At 43.8% G+C, this 24,618-nt stretch overlaps 1 protein-coding gene across 1 annotated transcript in view; it reads left to right on the forward strand.

Annotated features, from left to right (window-relative positions):
• The first annotated feature begins 803 nt into the window (after nucleotides 1-803).
• The window catches only part of LOC138643248 (cytochrome P450 11B, mitochondrial-like), a 61,057-nt gene continuing 37,242 nt past the window's right edge, over nucleotides 804-24,618 (forward strand). The window contains exons 1-3 of the mRNA XM_069732130.1: nucleotides 804-1,237; nucleotides 16,425-16,580; nucleotides 17,388-17,587. Coding sequence (XP_069588231.1) covers nucleotides 954-1,237; nucleotides 16,425-16,580; nucleotides 17,388-17,587 — 640 coding nt within the window. The 5' untranslated portion in view covers nucleotides 804-953. The remainder of the gene's footprint in view (nucleotides 1,238-16,424; nucleotides 16,581-17,387; nucleotides 17,588-24,618) is intronic.

Consider the following 24,618-nt stretch of genomic DNA (forward strand, 5'->3'; position numbering starts at 1 on the left):
TGTGTAATCCGTATTTTTCTGGCCCCCATAGACTTTCATTGGCGTATTTTTTGCGCAATACGGTGACAAACGCAGCATGCTGCGATTTTCTACGGCCGTAGAAAGCCGTATAATACAGATCAGTAAAATATGGCAGATAGGAGCAGGGGCATAGAGAATAATTGGGACGTTTGTTAGGCGTGTTTTACGGACGTATTTTATGCGCTCTTATGTCCGTAAAACTCGCTTGTGTGACGCCGGCCTAATACACCCCACATCCTACAGCACACTGGGACTGGGACTCCCCTGAGTCTGTAAAGGGCCAGAGAGCACTCAGCCACTGGGGGCTTGTACCCCTCTGGACACTTTACCCACACCACAGCATCTCTTCGCACCTTGGTGGGACGGTGACACAGTGGGCTCCGAACATTTCTGTCTGCACATGATGATAGTAGCCGCTCTTCCCCTCCTTCGTATTATTGAGTTTGGTGTCTTCTCTACAGTTAGATGACATTGGTGGGCTTTTCTGTCCTCTGGGACGTTGACTCCTGAGTGATTTATGGGGCAGGCAGTGGTAGGGTACCTGGGGGTCACATACTTCATACACGTCCCTGCTGTTAGATTTGCTGCCACTTCTGTGATGGACGATGTTGCTAATTAACATGACATCCACTAAATTCAAGCCATCATTTACATGTTCCATGATCAAACATCTAAGCTGAAGGAGGTCAGGGTGGGGAGGCTGGGTGGTCCGAGCCAGGGAGGGGGCATCGTGTGTCATGGAAAGATCTGGTGATAACAGCTGTATATGAGAAAGTCACTGCAGAAACAAGAAGGCGATTGAGAGCGAAGCGACACGTAGCAGAAAGTGACCCTAAGGTCTGCAAGACATTGTCTTCTCACTAGGGTAGATAGAACACGCCATGAAAGACTGAGCCACTTCAGGTGCAAGTTAGTACCAAGAGCAGCTCAAGATGAAGAGGAAGGTCCTGAGACAGATTGGCTCATGTCTGCTGGGACACCATCCATGGGATCCGTGCATCATCCTCTCAGGGACATCATGCATGTCCACTGCTCAGGTGGTCCATGAAGCCTCCTCAGATGTCTCCTCCAGTAGCTCAGTTCTGCCTTTCCACTCCATCCCCAGCACTGGACGCAATGCCTGGTTTAACCTCTTCCAGTCATGGAGAAGGAATAGTTTCCTGCGCATGCACCAAGTCATGGAGGAGAACTTCCACCACCTAGGACCCATATACAGGTAAGTGGTGGACCTCTGTGCTTACATCTGTGTTCTGGTTACCATTGATGTTTGATGACGGAAGCTACTGTTGCTTCATCACTTTGAGCTGAAGAATATGACCTTGTTCTTCCTGTCAAATCTGCCGCAAAGAGCAACTGAAGCTCAGATGTGATGTTAGTATGAAGATGTGAATAAAAAGAGAATTGAGGCGTATCATTCGATTATTCCTCCTTTACCTTTTTGTTTTACTTCTCAGCAACTTTGTAATTAAGAAGTTGTGAGATGTGAGATGACGACTTGTGCGGTCAATGTAATCACAGGCTGATTGCTCTTGACTAGTGGTGATCGAGCACTAAAATGCTGTTGTGTTCGGGGATCGAATCGAGCAGGCCGACTTCTCCCATAACAGGTGGTACGGACGTTTCACTGACGATCTCCTCCTGATTTCGGAGGGACCCTGGGAACTGGTAGCAGATTGTGGACAATACATCAATCATAATGAGATGAACTTGAGATTTACCCACAGTTTACAAATATCAGGCATATCACACTTATTAATGATACTTGTACAAATATCACAATTAGGGGAAAGATGTGGCTGGAAATCCCACCCTGCCAGACAAGTTATCACAAATATTCCAATAGGTGAAGAGGAACACTGCTAGAATCAAAACTCCAAAGAAGCCAAATGTATGAAACGTACAGGCCCGCCAATCTCCCAAGTGGACGAGCAGACGCCTCAGTAATGAGACTCCCGGATCGGACATCAGACGGGAGAAAAGGAAAGATTTTTCCCAAAACTCAAATGACATCAATTTCCACCTACAGCCCACAATCCTCATCAATAAAACATGTCCCCATTAGTGTTGAGCGATACCTTCCGATATTTGAAAGCATCGGTATCGGATGGTATCGGCCAATATTGGCAAAATATCGGATCTCGCCGATGCCCGATACCCGATACCAATACAAGTCAATGGGACACAAATATCGGAATGTATCCTGGATGGTTCCCAGGGTCTGGAGGAGAGGAAACTCTCCTTCAGGCCCTGGGATCCATATTAATGTAAAAAATAAAGAATAAAAATAAAAAATATGGAAATACTCACCCCTCCGAAGAACCCTGGCTGTCACCACTGCAAGCATCCTCCTCCGTTCCTGAGAATTGCAGAGAGTGAAGGACCTTCGATGACGTCGCGGTCTGACCGCTCACTTGACCGCTCACCTGACCGCGACGTCATTGAAGGTCCTTCACTCACTACATTCTCAGGAACGGAGGCGGACGCTCGCAGTGGTGACAGCCAGGGTTCTTCGGAGGGGTGAGTATAGCCATATTTTTTATTTTTTTTCATTTAAAATAATTGTTTGTAACTTCAGTAGCAACAGCAGGCACAGAAGACACAAAGATGGCTCAGATCAATGCATGACCCTAAAGCGACACCATCGCCTAGTCTGTACAGTCTGCGATTGGGGTGCAAAAGTCCTTGGAGATCCATGACTTGTTCATCTTGATGAAAGTTAGGTGGTCTGACTACTTAGGCTTGGTTCACATTGCGTTCAGGGGCAACGTTAAACGGAGTACGTTACACCACGGCATAACGTACTCCGTTAACGCCGCCATTGAATGCAATGCCGGATGCATCGCCTAGTGCACGCCCAGAATGGGCGTGTGCTAGTGATGCGCCGTCATTGAGTGATGGACCTGAGATGCGGGCTGCAGCGTTTCCGGGTCCGTCACTGCTAGCGCAGATGGAGTTAGCAGAAGCTCCATCTGCGCTAGCGTGATGTAGCGCCGGCACTTGCGTTAGCAGCAGCCCGTTAGCGTATGAGCTGAACGGGCTGCTGCTAACGCAATGTGACCCTAGCCTTACTTTTAAAAAGGTTCTGCTCTCATTCATTTCGTGTATTTACGATGTAATAATCCCAGATATTTGGCTCAAATCTAAGGTTCGAAAAGTAGGTGATTTATACTCCGGTGACACTCATTTACCCTTAGTGAAATTAAATGCAAATACAATATACCGGCTCCGGAGTTCTGTTTTTTATCATATTGAAGGATAAAATGGGGGAACTTTAAGTTCAAGAGCACTTAGCATGAATACTATCTCTTGATTCATTGATAATTCAGGGAATAAAAATGTATGGAGTTTAACAAATATTTACAAGATTTTTAATAAGGATAAAATTATAAAAAAATGCTTAGATAAAACGTTGGGAATCTGAGCTTAATGTTACTCCTCAACTAAAACACTGGGAAAAAGCTATAAAACTTTCTTATACCTCAAAGGTTTCAATGGTTCTTGAAGAACGATTCTATAAAATGATGGCGAGGTGGTGTTCTCCAGCATCCAGGCCGCATCATATGAACCAAGAGAACTCCACTCTGTGCTGGAGACAATGAGGCCGACCTGGGAACCATTGGTTCTGGAGCTGTCCTAAAGGAAAATACTTGGGGAAACAAGTGATCACATCAGTTTCTTCTCGGATGGAAATATTAGTATTTCTCCACAGATGGCGCTTTTGTCCTTAGAAGTGGATGAAATTGATCCTGCTGCCAGGAAGATTGTTATACATATCCTGTTGGTGGTAAAGAACACCCTGGCCGCACGGTGGAAAAAAAAGGACCCTCCAAAATTTTCAGAGATTCTTGACTCCCTTCTGATTCACAGTGCTTTGGAATGGAGATTTGCGATAAATATTCATTTCCTTCCAAAATATACGAATAAATGGGATTCCTGGAATTTGAAATTGAAGTCAAAGCACTCTCCCCCTGTACACTCCAGCAATTAGTTACTTTGGGTGTCCGGTTGAGATTCGGTTCAGATTTAGTATCTGATATCAACATTTTAGATTATTGTTTTAGGTTAAAGAGATGGTTTTATCTTATTGATTGTTTATGTCTGTAGTGTACGACTTTGGCTACTTTAGACATCATTGTAATTGAGTTCTCTATATTTGTAGTGTGTGTTATCCCCCTCTCCCTTTTCCCCATGTTACCCTTTTCCCTCTTCCATCTTGTCTTAAATGTCTTAAAATTATAATAAAGACTATTGAAAAAGAAAGTTAGGCGGTCTACACTTTCAGGGGAAAGCCGGATGCTCTTATCCGTCAGGACACCACCAGCAGCGCTGAAGACACGTTCTGCGAGAACGCTGGCTGCCGGGCATGATAAAACCTCCAAGGCGTGTGAGGCGAGCTCAGGCCACTCTTCCATTTTTGAAGACCAAAATGTAAAAGGGTCCAAACCCCCTGATGGTATTGATAGTGAACTCCAGATACTCCTGCACCATCCTCTCCAGATGTTCACAACGTGTCAGATTTGTATTCTGTTCTGCTGGTGTACAGGCCGGTGTAAAAAATGTGTGAAATGTCTCACAGATATTGCTTCTGCCCCTTAAACTGCTGCTAATGTTATAACATTGACGACTCGACTTCCCGGGGTTGGAAGTCTATAACTGGGATGCACACCGTGAGCCTCACTGCTGTCTTGGGAAAACCCGTCTAAAGATTTTCTACAAGCGTGTTTCTATACTCCAGCATTCGCACGTCCCTTTCCGGGAGGAAGCATCTGGCTAAATTTACTCTTCCATGAGGTCCAAATCCATGGTGTGCTGGTGGCGGGGTAACACTCAAGGTTGCTTCCTCCGTCTCAGCCAACCACAGACAACAGAGAGGGGATCATTATCCTCTTCATCTCCTGACTGTTGCGCGTCCTTCACATCTTCCTCCTCATCCTCCTCAATCTGTTCCTCATCTCCTGCACCTTCACTAACAATTTGTCTTGTACCATGAGCCCCCTCGATCGCTACATGACGCACATGGACAAGCGCACCAGTGTTCTTCTGGATGCCGGTGTTCGGTGCTATATACAAATATACATGCTTACTATAATGGCCGCAGTGAGTCAGTGTTAATGTCTCCCACTTACTGCCCCACACTCTGTCACTGTACACACTAGCACCACTCTGCATGGGTTTCAGGCTTTGTCACTTATCATACCATGCATTCTGTTATCACTGCTGTCACTGGCATTCTCACTGACCACCTCGTAATGGAATCTTATGTATCGCTGCAGTATAAACCCCTCACTGCAACAGAAATGCTAAGAAACATGGCCGCCCCACGCGGGGACACACTGCACTGCTGTCATCACAACATTACTGGAGACAACAACGGGATGGTTGTGTGGAGCCGGGCAGCCATTATTGCTGTTCAGTGCTGCTCCTGGTCTTTGTTACTGTCTATTATCTATCTGTTATATATCTATTATCTATCTATTATCTATCTATTGTCTATCTATTATCTATCAATTATTTATCTATTATCTATCTATTATCTATCATCTATCTATTATCTATCATCTATCTATCTATCATCTATCTATTATCTATCATCAATCTATCTATTATCTATCATCTATCTATTATCTATCATCTATCTATTATTTATCATCTATCTATTATCTATCATCTATTATCTATACAGTGCATTGTGAAGGCAACACAGCTCATCACCCTGAACACACCATCCCCACTGTCAAACATGGTGGTGGCAGCATCATGGTTTGGGCCTGATTTTCTTCAGCAGGGACAGGGAAGATGGGTAAAATTGATGGGAAGATGGATGGAGCCAAATACAGGACCATTCTGGAAGAAAATCTGTTTGAGTCTGCAAAAGAGCTGAGACTGGGACGGAGATTTGTCTTCCAACAAGACAATGATCCCAAACATAAAGCAAAATCTACAATGGAATGGTTCACAAATAAACGTATCCCGGTGTTAGAATGGCCAAGTCACAGTCCAGACCTCAATCCAATGGAGAATCTGTGGAAAGAGCTGAAAACTGCTGTTCACAAACGATCTCCATCAACCTCACTGAGCTCGAGCTGTTTGCCAAGGAAGAACGGGCGAGAATTTCAGTCTCTCCATGTACAAAACTGATAGACCCCAACGACTTGTAATCGCAGCAAAAGGGGCGCAACAAAGTATTAAGTTACAGGTGCCGAATAATATTGCACGCCCCACTTTTCAGGTTTTGAGTTTCCACAAAAATTTAAAATAACCAATAAATTTCATTCAACTTCACAATTGTGTTCCACTTGTTGTTGATTCTTCACCAAAAATTGACATTTGGCAGCTTTGTTTGAAGCATGATAAGTGGGAAAAGGTTGAAAAGTTCCAGGGGGCCGAATACTTTCGCAAGGCACGGTATATTACAGTGGGGAATGGGGAAAAAGTATTTAGTCAGCCACCCATTGTGCAAGTTCTCCCACTTAAAAAGATGAGCGAGGCCTGTAATTGACATCATAGGTCGACCACAACTATGAGAGTCAAAATGAGAAAACAAATCCAGAAAATCACCGCGTCTGATTTGGCAAGATTTATTTTGCAAATTATGTTGGAAAATAAGTATTTGGTCATTAACAAAAGTTCATCTCAATATTTTGTTATATATCCTTTGTTGGCAGTGACAAAGGTCAAACTTTTCTGTAACTCTTCTTCTCCAAAGGTTTTCTATGGGGTTGAGATCTGAAGACTGGCTAGGCCACTGCAGGACCTTCATATGCTTCTTACGAAGCCACTCCTTTGTTGCCCTGGCGGTGTGCTTGGGATCATTATCATGCTGAAAGACCCATCAACATTTCATCTTCAATGCCCTTGCTGATGGAAGGAGGTTTGCACTTAAAATCTCACGATACATGGCCCCATTCAATCTTTCATGTACACGGAGCAGTCGTCCTGGTCACTTTGCAGAGAAACAGCCTCAAAGCATATTGATGCCACCCCCATGCTTTACAGTAGGTATGGTGTTCTTTGAATGCAACTCAGTATTCTGTCTCCTCCAAACACAACGAGTTTTGTTTCAACCAAACAGTTCTACTTTGGTTTCATCAAACCATATGACATTCTCCCAATACTCTTCTGGATGGTTATAGGATGTTTCTCACCCCAACAGTTTGCCCCAAGTACATTTCGCCCCCAGCAGTTTGCCCCCGTTTGTCTTAGTGGATCATGAATTCCCATCCGTCATCAATCCAAGTGTCACAAAAGTACTGTACAGAGTGCTGCACTTTTGTGACATGTTAAATCAACTGTTTCCATCTGATGTCACGGGGTACCGCTAGACTGCACTCTGTGACCCAAGGAGCTACAGCTGTGACAGGTAAGTGTTATCCTGGGGGCCAAATGCTGGGGATGAAATGTGCGGGGGTGAACTGTACCCAAGGGTGAACTGCTGGGGGGCGAAACATCCAAATCCCTTTTGGATAATCAAAATGTTCCCTAGCAAACTTCAGATGGGCCTGGACATGTACTGGGTTAAGTAGAGGGACACATCTGGCACTACAGGATCTGAGTCCCTGGCAGCGTAGTGTGTTACTGATGGTAGCCTTTGTTATGGTGTTCCCAGCTCTATGCAGGTCATTCACTAGGTCCCCGTGTGGTTCTGGGATTTTTGCTCACCGTTCTTGTCATCATTTTGACCCCACGGGGTGAGATCTTGTCTGGAGCCCCAGATCGAGGGAGATTATCAGTAGTCTTGCATGTCTTCCATTTTCGTATTATTGCTCCCACAGTTGATTTCTTCACACCAAGCTGCTTGCCTATTGCAGATTCAGTCTTCCCTGCCTGGTGCAGGACTACAATTTTGTTTCTGGTGTCCTTCAACAGCTCTTGGTCTTCACCATAGTGGAGTTTGAAGTGTGACTGAGGTTGTGGACAGGTGTCTTTTATACTGATAACAAGTTCAAACCGGAGCTATTACTACAGGTAATGAGTGGAGGACAGAGGAGCCTCTTAAAGAAGTTACAGAGCTGTGAGAGCCAGAAATCTTGCATGTTTTTAGGTGACCAAATACTTATTTTCCACCAGAATTTACAAAACCAATCTTGCCAAATCAGACAAGGTGATTTTCTGGATTTGTTTTTTTCACGTTTAGAATTGAGATTCCTCAGTGGTTGATACCTTTTTAATGGCTAACTGAAAAGATGGTAACAAATTGCAAGCTTTCCAGACTACCCAGGTCCCTTCATCAGGCATAGACTAATAGACATTTTGAAGATTCACATATTTATGCACAATACAGCCCAGAAATGCCATAGATAAGACAGGTGACGATAAGCAGAACTACCATTATGTGAGAGTGATAAACAGTTGTGTCCATAAATATTGGAAAAGTTCATAGATAAGGAAGTCTAAATGTTTTACTGTCCTCTGAATGGGTCTGGTTCTGTGGTGTGATGCCCACACATAGTCTGAGGAGCAAATTCCTTCATTGATGTAAAAAGACATAAATCCATGCCACACATTCATTCCTGCACTGAGTGTGTCAAAGGTCATCATCAGTTTATATAATGATGGTACTGAAAGCCAAATCTGCTGATGGTCTGCCCAATTGGGGCCGTGTAGAGGGAGAAGAGAAGGGAGCCAAGGACTGAGCCCTGAGGTACCCCGACAGTGAGAGGAAGAGGAGATGAAGTGGAGCCAGAGAACAGAACACTGAAGGAGCGGTCAGAAAGATAGGAGAACCAGGAGAGAGCAGTGTCCTTAATGCCTAGAGAATAGGAGAGGGTGGTCAACAGTGTCGAAAGCTGCAGAAAGGTCAAGAAGAATGAGCAGAGAGTGGTCACCATTACGTTTTGCTGTCAGGTCATTGGTCACTTTGATGAGTGCAGTTTCTGTCGAGTGTAGGGGGCAGAAACAGGACTGTGAAGGGTCTAGGAGGGAGTGAGTGGAAAGGTAACGGGTAAGGCGGGAGTAGAGTAGGCACTCCAAGAGTTTAGAGATGAAGGGGAGATTGGAGACCGGTCTGTAGTTGTTTGTGCAGGATGGGTCGAGGGCGGGTTTCTTTAGTAATGGAGTAATGATAGTGTTTGAAGGAGGAGGGAAAAAATACCAGAGGAGAGGGAGAGATTAAAGATTGTAGGTAGGTGAGATGTGACGACTGGAGAGACTGCAGGATGTGTGAGGGAATGGGGTCGGTGGTGCATGTAGTCGGACGAGAAGAGGAGAGGAGCTTGGAGACTTCTTCTGTGATGGGATCGAATGTGGGGAGTGAGCCAGGGGAGATGCAGGGAGGGATGGGAGTCACTGAACTTAGTGTCTGGGAGCGTATTTCCTGATGGATATTATCTATTTTCTCTATAAAGTGAGAGGCTAGATCATCAGCACAAATGTCTGATAGGGGCTTGTGCTTTTGGCCTGAGGAGGGAGTGAAAGGTGTCAAAAAGTTTCTTGGGGTTGTTGGATAGTGAGGAGATCAGGGTGGTGAAGTAGGTCTGTTTGGCGAGGTGAAGGGCAGAGTTATAGGTCCTTAACATAAATTTGAAGTGTATGAAGTCTTCTGGTGTGTGTGTTTTCCTCCATAAGCGTTCAGCACACCTAGAGCATCGCTGGAGAAATCGGGTTTGCGCTGTGAGCCAGGGCTGTTTCACTCTGTTTTGGAGGTTCTGAGGGTGAGGGGAGCTACTTGGTCCAGGGGGCTTCTAAGAGTGTCATTGAAATGATGTACCGCCAGATCAGGACAGGAAAAGGAAGAGATTGGGGACAGTGATGAGTGTAGGGAGTCTGAAAGTGTATGAGGGTTAATAGCATGTAGATTTCTGAATATGTGGTAGGTAGGAGGGTGCTGGGGTGAGCAAGGATTTGTGAGTGTGAATGAGAGAATGTTGTGGTCAGAGAGGGGAAGCGGTGAGTTATCTAGGAAGGAGATTGAACAAAGCCGAACAAAGACCAGGTCCAGGGTGTTACCGTCCTTGTGTGTGTCAGAGGTTGAGAGCTGTGAGAGGCCGAGAGAAGTGGTTAGTAATAGAAGCTGGGATGCAGATGTAGAAGTGGGGCTGTTAATGGGGATGTTGAAGTCTACCAGGATAAGGGTTGGAAGTTCGGAGGACATGAAGTGCGGCAGCCAAGCAGAGAAATGGTCCAGGAAGTGCGTGGGTGAGCCTGGGGGCCGGTATATGACTGCTACTGTGAGGGAGAGGGGACAAAAGAGCCTGATGGTGTGGACCTCAAAAGAAAGGAATGAGAGGGATGGAGCTGGGGGGATGATCTGGAAGGTGCATTGTAGGGTGAGGAGTATGCCGACTCCACCACCAGTGAGCAACAGTGAGTATTAAGTACAATGCACCGAATTAATTATACCAATGAAGTAGCACCCCCACTTGCTTGTGTGCACCCCCACATCAAGAGAATGCAAAAATGTGCAAAGCAGTCATCAAAGCAAAAGGTGGCTACTGTGAAGAACCTGGAATATAAGACATAATTTCAGTTGTTTCACGCTTTTTTGTTAAGTATATAATTCCACATGTGTTAATTCATAGTTTTGATGCCTTCAGTGTGAATGTACAATGTTCATAGTCATGAAAATACAGAAAAATCTTTAAATGAGAAGGTGTGTCCAAACTTTTGGTCTGTACTGTATATACAAGTGCTTATCACAAAATTAGAATATCATCAAAACCAATAGACAGCGCCAGAAGCGTCTTACCTGGGCCAAGGAGAAGAACTGGACTGTTGTCAGTGCTCCAAGGTGTTGTGTTCAGATGACAGTAAATGTTGCATTTCATTTGGAAATCGAGGTCCCAGAGTCTGGAGGAAGAGTGGAGGCCACAATCCAAGCTGCTGGAGGTCTGGTGTGAAGTCTCCACAATCAGTGATGGTTTGGGGGCCATGTCATCTGCTGGTGTAGGTCCACTGGGTTTTATCAAGACCAAAGTCAGCGCAGCCGTCTACCAGGACATTGTAGAGCACTTCATGCTTCCTCTGCCGGCAAGCATTTTAGAGATGGAAATAGTAACATAGTAACATAGCTATTAAGGTTGAAGCAAGACTTTAAGTCCATCTAGTTCACCCCATAGCCTAACTTAACATGCCCTAACATGTTGATCCAGAGGAAGGCAAAAAAAACCCATGTGGCAAATAGTAAGCTCCACATTGGGGAAAAAAATTCCTTCCCGACTCCACATACGGCAATCAGACTAGTTCTCTGGATCAACGGCCTATCAAGGAATCTAGTGTATATACCCTGTAACATTATACTTTTCCAGAAAGGTATCCAGTCCCCTCTTAAATTTAAGTAATGAATCACTCATTACAACATCATACGGCAGAGAGTTCCATAGTCTCACTGCTCTTACAGTAAAGAACCCGCGTCTGTTATTATGCTTAAACCTTCTTTCCTCCAGACGCAGAGGATGCCCCCTTGTCCCTGTTTCAGGTCTATGATTAAAAAGATCATCAGAAAGGTCTTTGTACTGTCCCCTCATATATTTATACATTAACATAAGATCACCCCTTAGTCTTCGTTTTTCCAAACTAAATAGCCCCAAGTGTAATAACCTATCTTGGTATTGCAGACCCCCCAGTCCTCTAAAAACCTTGGTCGCTCTTCTCTGCACCCGCTCCAGTTCAGCTATGTCTTTCTTAAACACCGGAGACCAGAACTGTGCACAGTATTCTAAGTGTGGTCGAACTAGTGACTTGTATAGAGGTAAAATTATGTTCTCCTCATGAGCATCTATGCCTCTTTTAATGCATCCCATTATTTTATTTGCCTTTGTAGCAGCTGCCTGACACTGGCCACTGAACATGAGTTTGTCATCCACCCATACACCCAGGTCTTTTTTATTGATGGTTTTGCCCAGAGTTTTAGAATTAAGCACATAATTATACATCTTATTACTTCTACCCAAGTGCATGACCTTACATTTATCCCCATTAAAGCTCATTTGCCATTTATCAGCCCAAGCTTCTAGTTTACATAAATCATCCTGTAATATAAAATTGTCCTCCTCTGTATTGATTACCCTGCAGAGCTTAGTGTCATCTGCAAATATTGAAATTCTACTCTGAATGCCCCCTACAAGGTCATTAATAAATATGTTAAAAAGAAGAGGGCCCAATACTGACCCCTGTGGTACCCCACTGCTCACCGCTACCCAGTCCAAGTGTGCTCCATTAATAACCACCCTTTGTTTCCTATCCCTGAGCCAGCTCTCAACACACTCGCACATATTTTCCCCTATCCCCATTATTCTCATTTTATGTATCAAATTTTGTGTGGCACCGTATCAAAAGCTTTGGAAAAGTCCATATACACTACGTCCACTGGGTTCCCTTGGTCCAATCCGGAACTTACCTCTTCATAGAAGCTGATCAGATTAGTCTGACATGAACGGTCCCTATTAAACCCGTGCTGATACTGGGTCATGAGGTTCTTCCTCTTCAGATACTCCAGTATAGCGTCCCTTAGAATGCCCTCCAGGATTTTACCCACAGTAGAGGTTAAGCTTACTGGCCTATAATTTCCGAGTTCAGTTTTTGTCCCCTTTTTGAATATTGGCCCCACATTTGCTATACGCCAGTCCTGTGGTACAGACCCTGTTATTATGGACTCTTTAAAGATTAAAAATAATGGTCTATCAATGACTGTACTTAATTCCTGCAGTACTCGAGGGTGTATCCCATCCGGGCCCGGAGATTTGTCCATTTTAGTGATTTTTAGACGCCGCCGCACTTCCTGCTGGGTTAAGCAGGTGACATTTAATGGGGAATTTTTATCACTAGTCATTTTGTCGCCATGGGATTTTCTTGTGTAAATACTGATGAAAAAAAGTCATTTAGCATATTGGCTTTTTCCTCATCCTCATCCACCATCTCACCCAGACTATTGTTAAGGGGCCAACACTATCATTTTTTAGTTTCTTACTATTTATGTAGTTAAAGAATATTTTAGGATTATTTTTACTCTCTCTGGCAATGAGTCTCTCTGTCTCAATCTTTGCTGCCTTGATTTGCTTTTTACAGAATGTATGTAATTTTCTGTATTTATTTAATGCCTCCTCACTACCTACTTCCTTTAATTCTCTAAATGCTTTCTTTTTGTCCCTTATTGCGCCCCTTACAGCTCTATTTAGCCATATTGGTTTCCTCCTATTTCTAGTATGTTTATTCCCATACGGTATATACTGTGCACAGGTCCTATCCAGGATGCTAATAAACGTCTCCCATTTTCTTTGTGTATTTTTGTGTCTCAGGATATCGTCCCAGTTAATTGCACCGAGATCCTCTCTCATCCGTTGGAAATTTGCCCTCCTGAAGTTTAGTGTCCGTGTAACCCCTCTATTACACATCTTTTTAAAGGATACATGAAAACTTATTATTCTGTGATCGCTATTTCCCAAGTGACCCCTAACCCTTATATTTGCTATGCGGTCTGTCCTGTTGCTTAATATTAGGTCTAGCAGTGCCCCCCTTCTTGTTGGGTCCTGAACCAGTTGTCAGAGGTAATTGTCTCTCATAGTTGTCAAAAACCGATTACCTTTGCTGGAACTGCAGATTTCTGTTCCCGAATCTATTTCAGGGTAGTTGAAGTCCCCCATAATAATGACTTCTCCTTGAGTCGCAGCCTCATCTATTTGCTTTACGAGGATATTCTCCATTGCTTCCATTATTTTTGGAGATTTATAACAAACCTCTATCAGTAATTTATTATTTTTTCCCCCTCCCCTTATCTCCACCCACAGGGATTCTACATTTTCATTAGATTCCCCTATATTACCACGCCGGATGGGTTTTAATGACGATTTTACATACAGACACACCCCTCCCCCTCGCTTATCTGTACGGTCATTTCTGAACAGGCTATAGCCCTGCAAGTTAACAGCCCAGTCATGGCTCTCATCCAGCCACGTCTCAGATATCCCCACCATGTCATAATTATGCTCCAACAACATTTAGTTCTAATTCCTCCATTTTGTTGGCGAGGCTTCTGGCATTAGTATACATGCACTTGATGTTCCTCTCTGTACCTCTATTCTTTCTTAAATTATTAACTGTTCTGACCCCACCCCCCATGCCACCGCCACCCCCATCTTCCTTATTTGTGCCCAGGTCTCTATCTTCACTATCTTCCCCTCCTATAAATTGAATACCCCCCCCCCAATCCCTAGATTAAACAATCCTCCAACCTTCTAGCTATTCTCTCCCCCAGCACAGCTGCACCCTCCCCATTGAGGTGCAGCCCGTCCCTAGCGTAGAGCCTGTAGCAAACTGAGAAGTCGGCCCAGTTCTGCAGGAACCCAAACCCCTCCTTCCTACACCAATTCTTGAGCCACTTATTAACCTCCCTAATCTCCCGGTGCTTCTCTGGCGTGGCACGTGGTACCGGCAGTATTTCGGAAAATACCACATTGGAGGTCCTTGCTTTCAGCTTGCAGCCTAATTCCCTGAAATCATCTTTAAGGACCTTCCACCTACCTCTAACTTTGTCATGTGTGCCAATGTGCACCATGACCACTGGGTCCTCACCGGCCCCTCCCAGTAATCTGTCCACCCGATCAGCGATGTGTCGGACTTGAGCGCCAGGTAGGCAGCACACCGTTCGACGATCCCTGTCTTTGTGACAGATTGCCCTATCTGTTCCCCTAATAGTGTAGTCCACCACTACCAGCACCTGTCTGGCCTGCCCTGCTCTCCTATTTCCCTCCTTACTGGAGCAGTCACTCCTCCGGCTTTCAGAGGACATGCCTGGCTGCAGCAGTGCTACCCCTGTACTGGCACCCCCTCATCTGCCAACAGATCAGGACTAGCCTCCCTGGCACTCTTCACTCTACCCCGCGTCCTAACTGTCACCCAGCTTGCTACTTCACCGTCCTGCAGCTCCATCCCACCATCCCCCCCCTCACCTATCCCATTGAGCGTCTGCTCTGTGAGCAGAAGACTTCTCTCCATATTGTCTATGGATCTCAGTGTTGCCAGCTGCACATTTAGATCCAGAATCTGGGCTTCCAAATGCACAACGTGCTCACATCTCGCACAGCAGTGTGCACCCTCGACCGGCTGCTCAAGGATTGCATACATGTGGCAAGATGTGCACTGGAGGCATTAACAAGAGTGGAGCACATTTCCTAATGGGGATTGCACCACACAGAAACGTTAAATAAAAATAATAGCAAAGTATTAATAAAATACAGACAGCAATTCAGTAATTCCTCCCTTGGAAACTCCCTGACTCCAAAATCACTGAATCACAAGTCACACTTACCGCCGTTCACACTCGCTCTGCTGAAGATTTAAAGAATTTTTTTTTTCTTTTTCCCCTCAGCAGCAATCAACCTTGCTGTTCAATGCACTTCCAAAAATTCTCCAGCAGGACTTGGCCCCTGTCCACACGGCCAAAAGCACCAATACCTGGTGTACAAACAACAGTATCACTGGGCTTGATTTGCAGGAAACTCGCCTGACCTTAACCTTATAGAGAATCTGTGGAGTATTGTCAAGAGGAAGATGAGACACCAGACCCAACAATGCAGAGGAGCTGAAGGCTGCCGTCAAAGCAACCTGGGCTTCCATAACCCCTCAGCAGCGCCACAGGCTGATCGCCTCCATGCCACGCCACATTGATGCAGTAGTTGATGCAAAAGGAGCCGCGACCAAGTATTGAGTGCATTTACTGGACAGACATTCCAGTAGGACGACATTTCAGATTTTACAATCATTTTTCAAGCTAATGTTATAAAGTATTCTAATTTACTGAGATAATGACTAGTGATGAGTGAATAGTGAAATGTTTGGATTCGGGAAAATTGCCATGAATAATTTCTAATATCTGTGTATTCGTACTGAATAATGAATCCAATGCAAGTCAATGGGAAAGCGGAATATTTTTCTGCTGGACCCAACACACAGGTCTGGGGGCCCGAGAAAAAGGATGAAATGGATGGAAAGAGCTAAAACAAAATGGGACCAGCATGGCGGAGATGCCGCAGGTCTTTCCGACTCATGTGGTATCTGGGAATAATGCTGTCAGACTATTGCGCCGGTTTTATGGATTTATAAAAGGACCTACCAAACCAAACCTAAGTTTTTTAAAGGGAATAATGTTAAGAAACATTATTTATTTCATAATTACATGTATATAACAAAAAATAAATAAAACTGATGCCTCCCCTTTAGCATAAGTTCACACGGAGCGTTTTGGCTTTAGTTTTTCCTTTTACATTTGGAAGTCCCTCCTAATGCCAAATAGTGGAATACATATCCCCATCACCAGATAAATCATGGCCATCAGACTTTTGGGCTTTGCCCATCCTTCTGATGGGAGGTGTGCGTAGTATATGGCAGTGACTAGTTCTGAGGGCCCCTGTGCTGGGGCCCAGACCCCCATGAGATGTGTTTAATCCTCCTCCCTGTCTCCTCCTCTGCAGGGAGAACCTGGGCACGCACAGCTCCGTTAATATTCTGCTTCCTCAGGACGTGGCGCGACTCTTCCAGTCTGAGGGTGTCTTTCCCCGCAGGATGAGCATTGAGCCGTGGGCCATCCACAGAGACATGAGGAACCACAAGTCCGGCGTGTTTCTGTTGTGAGTACCTGCTCTCGGAAGGGTTGGTCCGACCATCTGGTGATCAGATCTGTGGTGGGTTGTCAGGATTCAGGTCTGTGTTGTGAGTGGTCAGATCTGTGGTGGGTTGTCAATGGTCAGATCTGTGGCGACTTGTCAATAGTCAGATCTGTGGTGGGTTATCAGTGATCTGATCTGGGAACTCAGTGGTCAAATCTGTGGTGGGTTGTCAATGATCAGATCTGTGGTGGGTTGTCAGCGATCAGATCTATGACGGGTTGTCAGTGGTCAGATCTGTGGTAGGTTGTCAGTGGTCAGATCTGTGATGGGTTGTCAATGGTCAGATCTGTGGTGAGTTGTCCATGGTCAGATCTGTGGTGGGTTATACGTGGTCAGATCTTTGGTGGGTTGTCCATGGTCAGATCTGTGGTGGGTTGTTCTTGGTCCGAACTGTGGTGGGTTGTCCATGGTCAGATCTGTGGTGGGTTGTCCATGGTCATATCTGTGGTGGGTTGTTCTTGGTCATATCTGTGGTGGGTTGTACGTGGTCAGATCTTTGGTGGGTTGTCCATGGTCAGATTTGTGGTGGGTTGTCCATGGTCAGATCTGTGGTGGGTTGTTCTTGGTCAGATCTATGGTGGGTTCTCAGTGGTCAAATCTGTGGTGGGTTGTCAGCTGTCAGATCAGTGGTGGGTTGTCAGCGGACAGATCTATGATGGGTCATCAGTGGTCAGATCAGTGGTGGGTTGTCTGTGGTCAGATCTGTGGTGGGTGGTCAGCGGTCAGATCTGTGGCAGGTTGTCAGTGTTGGTTTCTGTGTCTACACAGGAACGGAGAAGCCTGGAGATCGGACCGCATAATAATGAACAAGGAGGTTCTGAACCTGAAGGGGGTGAAGAAGTTTCTGCCGTTCCTGGATGAGGTCGCCTCCGACTTTGTGTCCCTCATGCAACGGAGGATAAACAAGAACACAAGAGGCGCCCTGACTGTGGACCTGTATGCCGACCTGTTCAGATTCACACTGGAGGGTCAGTAACCCTGGAAACACCACCGATGTAACCTGGGTATCTCCTGTGTATTATTATATAAAGTAGGGAAAAAAGTATTTAGTCAGGCACCAATTGTGCAGGTTCTTCTAATTAAAAAGATGAGAGGCCTGTAATTGACATCATAGGTAGGCCACAACTATGAGAGTCAAAATGAGAAAACAAATCCAGAAAATCCCCTTGTCTGATTTGGCAAGATTTATTTTGCCAAATTATGATGGAAAATAAGTATTTGGTCATTAACCAAAGTTCATCTCAGTATTTTGTAATATATTCTTTTGTGGCAATGACAGAGGTCAAACGTTTTCTGTAAGTCTTCACAAGGTTGCCACACACTGTTGTTGGTATGTTGGCCCATTCCTCCATGCAGATCTCCTCTAGAGCAGTGATGTTTTTGGCTTTTCGCTTGGCAACACGGACTTTCAACTCCCTCCAAAGGTTTTCTATCGGGTTGAGATCTGGAGAGTAGCTAGGCCACTCCAGGACCTTCATATGCTTCTTACGAAGCCACTCCTTCCATGTCCTGGTGGTGTGCTTGGGATCATTATCATGCTGAAAGAGCCATCCACGTTTCATCTTCAATGCCCTTGCTGATGGTAAGAGGTTTGCACTCAAAATCTCAGGATACATAGCTCCATTCATTCTTTCATGTACACGGATCAGTCGTCCTGGTCCCTTTGCAGAGAAACAGCCCCAAAGCATAATGTTGCCACCCCCATGCTTCACAGTAGGAATGGTGTTCTTTGGATTCAACTCAGCATTCTGTCTCCTCCAAATACGAGTTTTGTTTCTACCAAACAGTTCTACTTTAGTTTCATCAGACCATATGACATTCTCCCAATACTTTTCCGGATGATCCAAATGCTCTCTAGCAAACTTCAGACGGGCCCGGACATGTACTGGCTTTAACAGGGGGACACATCTGGCACTGCAGGATCTGAGTCCCTGGCAGCGTAGTGTGTTACTGATGGAAGACTTTGTTACGGTGGTCCCAGCTCTATGCAGGTCATTCACCAGGTCCCCCCTTGTGGTTCTGGGATTTTTGCTCACCGTTCTTGTGATCATTTTTACCCCATGGGATGAGATCTTTCATGGAGCCCCAGATCAAGGGAGATTATCAGTGGTCTTATATGTCTTCCATTTTCTTATTATTGCTCCCATAGTTGATTTCATCACACCATGCTGCTTGCCTGTTGCAGATTCAGTCTTCCCAGCCTGGTGAAGGGCTACAATTTTGTTTCTGGTGTCCTTCGACATCTCTTTGGTCTTCACCACAGTGGAGTTTGGAGTGTGACTGTTTGAGGTTGTGGACAGGGGTCTTTAATACTGATAACAAGTTCAAACAGGAGCCATTACTACAGGTAATGAGTGGAGGACAGGACAGAGGAGCCTCTTAAAGAAGAAGTTACAGGTCTGTGAGAACCAGAAATCTTGCATGTTTTTAGGTGACCAAATACTTATTTTCCATCATAATTTGCAAAATAAATCTTCAAAATCAGACAAGGTGATTTTCTGGATTTTTTTCTCATTTTGACTCTACTAGTTGTGGTCTACCTATGATGTCAAGTACATGCCGCTTTCATCTTTTTAAGTGGGAGAACTTGCACAATTGGTGGCTGACTAAATCCTTTTTTTCCCAACTGTATGTACAGCCAGTATAACCTGGGTATCTCCTGTGTATTATTACATATGTACAGCCGGTATAACTTGGGTATCTCCTGTGTATTATTATATACTAGCTGAAAAGGCCGGCGTTGCCCGGGCATAGTACCTAACTGTGGTTAGCTATAACAAATTATAATGATAATATTGCACATAAACACATTTCACATCATATATTCAACACTACAGATTTGCAACACAAATTAACTAAACGATTACCTAAGTATTGATAGCATTTTATTTTCAACTCATTCAAGAGCCTTTTGATAAACAACATTTTTAGTTTTCCTTCCTGTGCAAAGATGAACAGATTTTTGGCAATTCCAACTCTTGAACAGGCCACGTAAAGTTGACCATGAGAAAAGCATGGAGATTGCAAATCGATCCCTATTTCATTCGAGGACTGTCCCTGAGCCTTGTTAATGGACATTGCAAATGCCAGTCCAACTGGAAACTGGAGGCATTTAAAACCAAAAGGCAAATCAGATGGAATTAGTGGAATTCTTGGAATGAAAATGTCCCCTCCTTTGGCACATTCTGTCAAAATGGTTGCTTCAATTACATGTGTAAACAGGTTCTTAATCAAGAGTCTTGTTCCATTACACAGCTTTGGTGGATCTAAATTTCTCAACAGCAGAATAGGTGCTCCAGGTTTTAGAAAGAGTTTATGCGTAGGAAGTCCTTGTGGTTCCAAGGTGTTGTGGAACTCTATTGGCTAGAATAATGCTTGATCAGGGTCTGTTCCTTATCCACTGACTTGCTGGCCATGCACATACCTGGAAAGAGACTTACATTTTGAAGATTGATCTTGTTAACAAATATTGTGGTCTTCAAAAAAGAAAAATTTTGCTTCAATAAAACGGTGCTGGCGTTAGCATATATCGGCAAGCAATGCTCTCAATCTGCACATGCGCGGCCCACTGTGTTCCAAGGACCAGTGTGGGAACACGCACAAGAAAAACAAATTGTCGCTGTTGAACATAACAACGCTCCCGCACTGGTACAAGGAACACAACCGGAGCCATTTTGTTGAAGCAAAAGGTTTTTAAGAGCACAATATTAACTCCTTAACGACTGCCGATACGACTTCTAACGGCGGCCTTATTCCTCCTGCACCTCACGCTCCTCCTTTATACACAGCATTTTTTTTTCAACACAGCTTTTCTCCTTTATAGTCGCCTCCTCCGGCAGTACCTCACACTCCTCTACCATATACAATTGCAAACACTTGATACCGATAAAAATTGCTCTAATTAGAATCATAGAATGGCAGAGTTGGAAGGGACCTCCTGGGTCATCTGTACCAACCCCCTGCTCAAAGCAGGATTCACTAAATCATCCCAGAATGATGTCTGTCCAGCCTCTGTTTGAAGACTTCCATTGAAGGAGAACTCACCACCTCTCGTGGCCGCCTGTTCCACTCATTGATCACCCTAACAGTCAAAAAGTTTTTTCTAATATCTAATTTGTCTCCTCCCTTTCAGTTTCATCCCATTGCTTCTAGTCTTTCCTTGTGCAAATGAGAATAAAGATGATCCCTCTACAATGTGACAGCCCTGGAGATATTTGTAGACAGCTATTATGTCTCCTCTCAGTCTTCTTTTTTGCAATCTAAACATTCCCAAATCCTGTAACTGTTCCTCATAGGACATGGTTTGCAGACCGGTCATCATTCTGATCGCTCTTCTCTGAACTTGCTCCAGTTTGTTGATGTCTTTTTTAAAATGTGGTGCCCAAAACTGGACACAGTATTCCAGATGAGGTCTGACCAAAGAGGAGTAGAGGGCAAAAATGACTTCACGTGATCTAGACTGTATGCTTCTGTTAATACTTCCCAGAATTGCATTTGCCTTTTTTGCTGCTGCATCACACTGTTGACTCATGTTCAGTCTGTGATCTATTAGTATACCCAAGTCTTTTTCACATATGCTGTTGCTTAGCCCTATTCCTCACATTCTGTATATGCTTTTTTAATTTTTATTGCCCAGATGTAGTACTTTGCATTTTTCAGGACAGATCCCTGTGGTACCCCACTTGAGACATTCTTCCAACTGGATGTGCAGCCATTTACGACCACTCTTTGGGTCCAATCACTAAGCCAGTTATGAATCCACCTAATAGTTGCCTTGTCCATTCCATACTTAGTCATTTTTTCAATAAGGATAGTGTGAGATACTTTGTCAAATGCTTTGCTGAAGTCAAGATATACTATACCTACAGCATTTCCCTGATTCACCCAGTCAGTGATTCTGCCATAGAAGGAAATTAAGTTAGTCTGACATGACCTATTGGTTACAAACCCATGCTGACTCTGCTTAATCACTTCATTCTTATCCAGGTACTTACATACATGTTGTTTAATAAATTGTTGAAAGATCTTTCCTGGTATAGATGTCAGACTCACCGGCCTATAGTTCCCTGGGTCCACCTTGTTCCCCTTTTTGAAGATAGGAACAACATTTGCTCTTCTCCATTCTTCAGTGACTTCTCCTGTTCTCCAAGAATTTTCAAAGATTATGGAGAGTGGTTCAAAAATTTCTTCTGCTATCTCCTTCAGTACTCTGGGGTGTAATTCATCTGGACCTGGAGACTTGAATTCATTTATGTTAGGTAAATGTTTCCTCACTATCTGTTTATAAATATTGTGGAATCTTCTATTCCTTTAATAGGACAGTGAAGATCAGTTGATGTTACATTTCCTTCCTGAGAGAAAACAGATGCAAAATAGGAATTTAAAAGTTCGGCCTTCTCAACGTCCTTTCTTACCATTGCAATAAAGCGTATCGTATACACAGCCTACTTCTTCTGCAGCACCACACTTTTCTCCTTTAGACCTCGTTCACACGTTATTTGGTCAGTATTTTTACCTCAGTATTTGTAAGCTAAAACTTGTAGTAAAACAATCAGAGGAAAAGTATATTAGAAACACGTCACCACTTCTGTATATTTCTCCCACTCGTGGTTTTGGCTTATAATTACTGAGGTAAAATACTGACCAAATACTGAACGTGTGAATGCGACCTTATACACAGCCTCCACCTGCAGCGCCTCACTCTTCTCTATACACAGCCTCATACTGCAGCAGCACCTCACTTCTCTCATTTTCCCATCACTTCTCTCATTTTCCCATCACGCCTCTCATTTTCCCCCTCTGTCAGGAATCCCACCAATAATCTGTCACGGTTCACGGGGAGGATACCTTTAACATCCCCACCACTCACACCAATTTGTCATGAACCGGGGTTGTTTGGTTGCCCCTGGTTCTTTCTGAAGGGGATTTATCTATATTCCACATGTAATTTGAGGAAAAAGCGCACAGCTATAATAGATATAGTAAAGGGGAGGTGCAAAAAGCCGGTAGTAAATAACAATTTAAGAAAAAAGGAGGAGAAAGCACTACCGTATTGTCTGCACACTATACCACACAAATATATGCAAAAATATCAAATTTTATTTGGTACACTATGACAAAAGAATAAAACATAAGTAAAATACACAAGCACCCCACTCATGAACCCCCCATCATATATAACATAGAGTCCTTAAGATGCCAACAGGAGAATAATAACTCACATGAATACAAAATAGATATAGTTATAATGCACAAAATAGTATATATATATATATATATATATATAGAAAAATATCCAACGCACCTAAGACAATAAAGAGATGTAATGATGGGGTGGAAACCCCTAAATACCCCTGAATAGTCAGAGCAGGTATTATCCAACAAATGCCAAAATAGACAAAGCCCCCCAATCAATATAGCCCAAGCTCGATCATAGCCTTCACATAACAAGCTGTGTGTAATACAGTAAAGGCTGGCCAGGGCCAAATATGGATAAGCCACAATGAATGTGTGCCTCAAAAAGTTGACAGGGTAACTAACCCTGGTCAGCCTTTACTGTATTACACACATGTTGTGACCTGCTGGCTTTTGGCTTATTATATACGGCTTGTTATCTGAAGGCTATGATCGAGCTTGGGCTATATTGATTGGGGGGCTTTGTCTATTTTGGCATTTGTTGGATAATACCTGCTCTGACTATTCAGGGGTATTTAGGGGTTTCCACCCCATCATTACATCTCTTTATTGTCTTAGGTGCGTTGGATATTTTTCTATATATATATATATATATATATACTATTTTGTGCATTATAACTATCTATTTTGTATTCATGTGAGTTATTATTCTCCTGTTGGCATCTTAAGGACTCTATGTTATATATGATGGGGGGTTCATGAGTGGGGTGCTTGTGTATTTTACTTATGTTTTATTCTTTTGTCATAGTGTACCAAATAAAATTTGATATTTTTGCATATATTTGTGTGGTATAGTGTGCAGGCAATACAGTAGTGCTTTCTCCTCCTTTTTTCTTATCTATATTCCACTTCCCAGTTCCGGTTTGGAACCTGCAGCTCTCTGGCGCCCCCTTACCCTTAGGTCAGTCAGGGTACTGCACCTAGGATAATTAGTCACCAGAAAGGCTGCCTTACTTTGTACTGGCTAATGGGCGCACTGCAGCGAGGGCGATATAACTACTCCCACTCAGGCGGAAACAATAATTTTCAATGCTGCCAGCCACTACAAAGCCTCCCGATCGCACAGGAGAAATTCCGCTGCTAGCAGCTTCGATTTCATAATTATTAACGGGTCCAGAGCCAACCCAGATTAGTAGCACAATTCACTTCAGAGGACCTGACAGTTTGTTATAGAGCAAGGAGAGACAAGCTAGTAATTTTATATTTTACTCCAAAAAAAGGTAGGCAGTGTTTACAAAGTATAAAAAGATATTATAAAGACAATTATCATATGTACAATACAATTACAAATAAAATGGGATTAACGTAGAAAAATCACTTACCGTATATACTCGAGTATAAGCCGACCCGAGTATAAGCCGACCCCCTAATTTTGCCACAAAAAACTGGGAAAACTTATTGACTCGAGTATAAGCCTAGGGTAGAAAATGCAGCATTTACCGGTGAATTTCAAAAATAAAAATAGATGCTCCATACCGTTCATTATTGCCCCATAGATGCTCCATATACAACTGTGCTACATAGAATGCTCTGCACCGTTGATTATGGCCCCATAGATGCTCCTTATAATGCTGTGCCATATATGCTCTGCACCTTTGATTATGGCCCCATAGGTGCTCCTTATAATACTGTGCCCCATATATGCTCTGCACCTTTGATTATGGCCCCATAAATGCTTCTTATAATGCTGTGCCCCATATATGCTCTGCACCTTTATGGCCCCATAGGTGTTCCTTATAATGCTGTGCCCCATTTATGCTCTGCACCTTTATGGCCCCATAGGTGCTCCTTATAATGCTGTGCC

Source organism: Ranitomeya imitator, chromosome 6 (genome assembly GCF_032444005.1).
Source record: "Ranitomeya imitator isolate aRanImi1 chromosome 6, aRanImi1.pri, whole genome shotgun sequence".
NCBI lineage: Eukaryota > Metazoa > Chordata > Amphibia > Anura > Dendrobatidae > Ranitomeya > Ranitomeya imitator.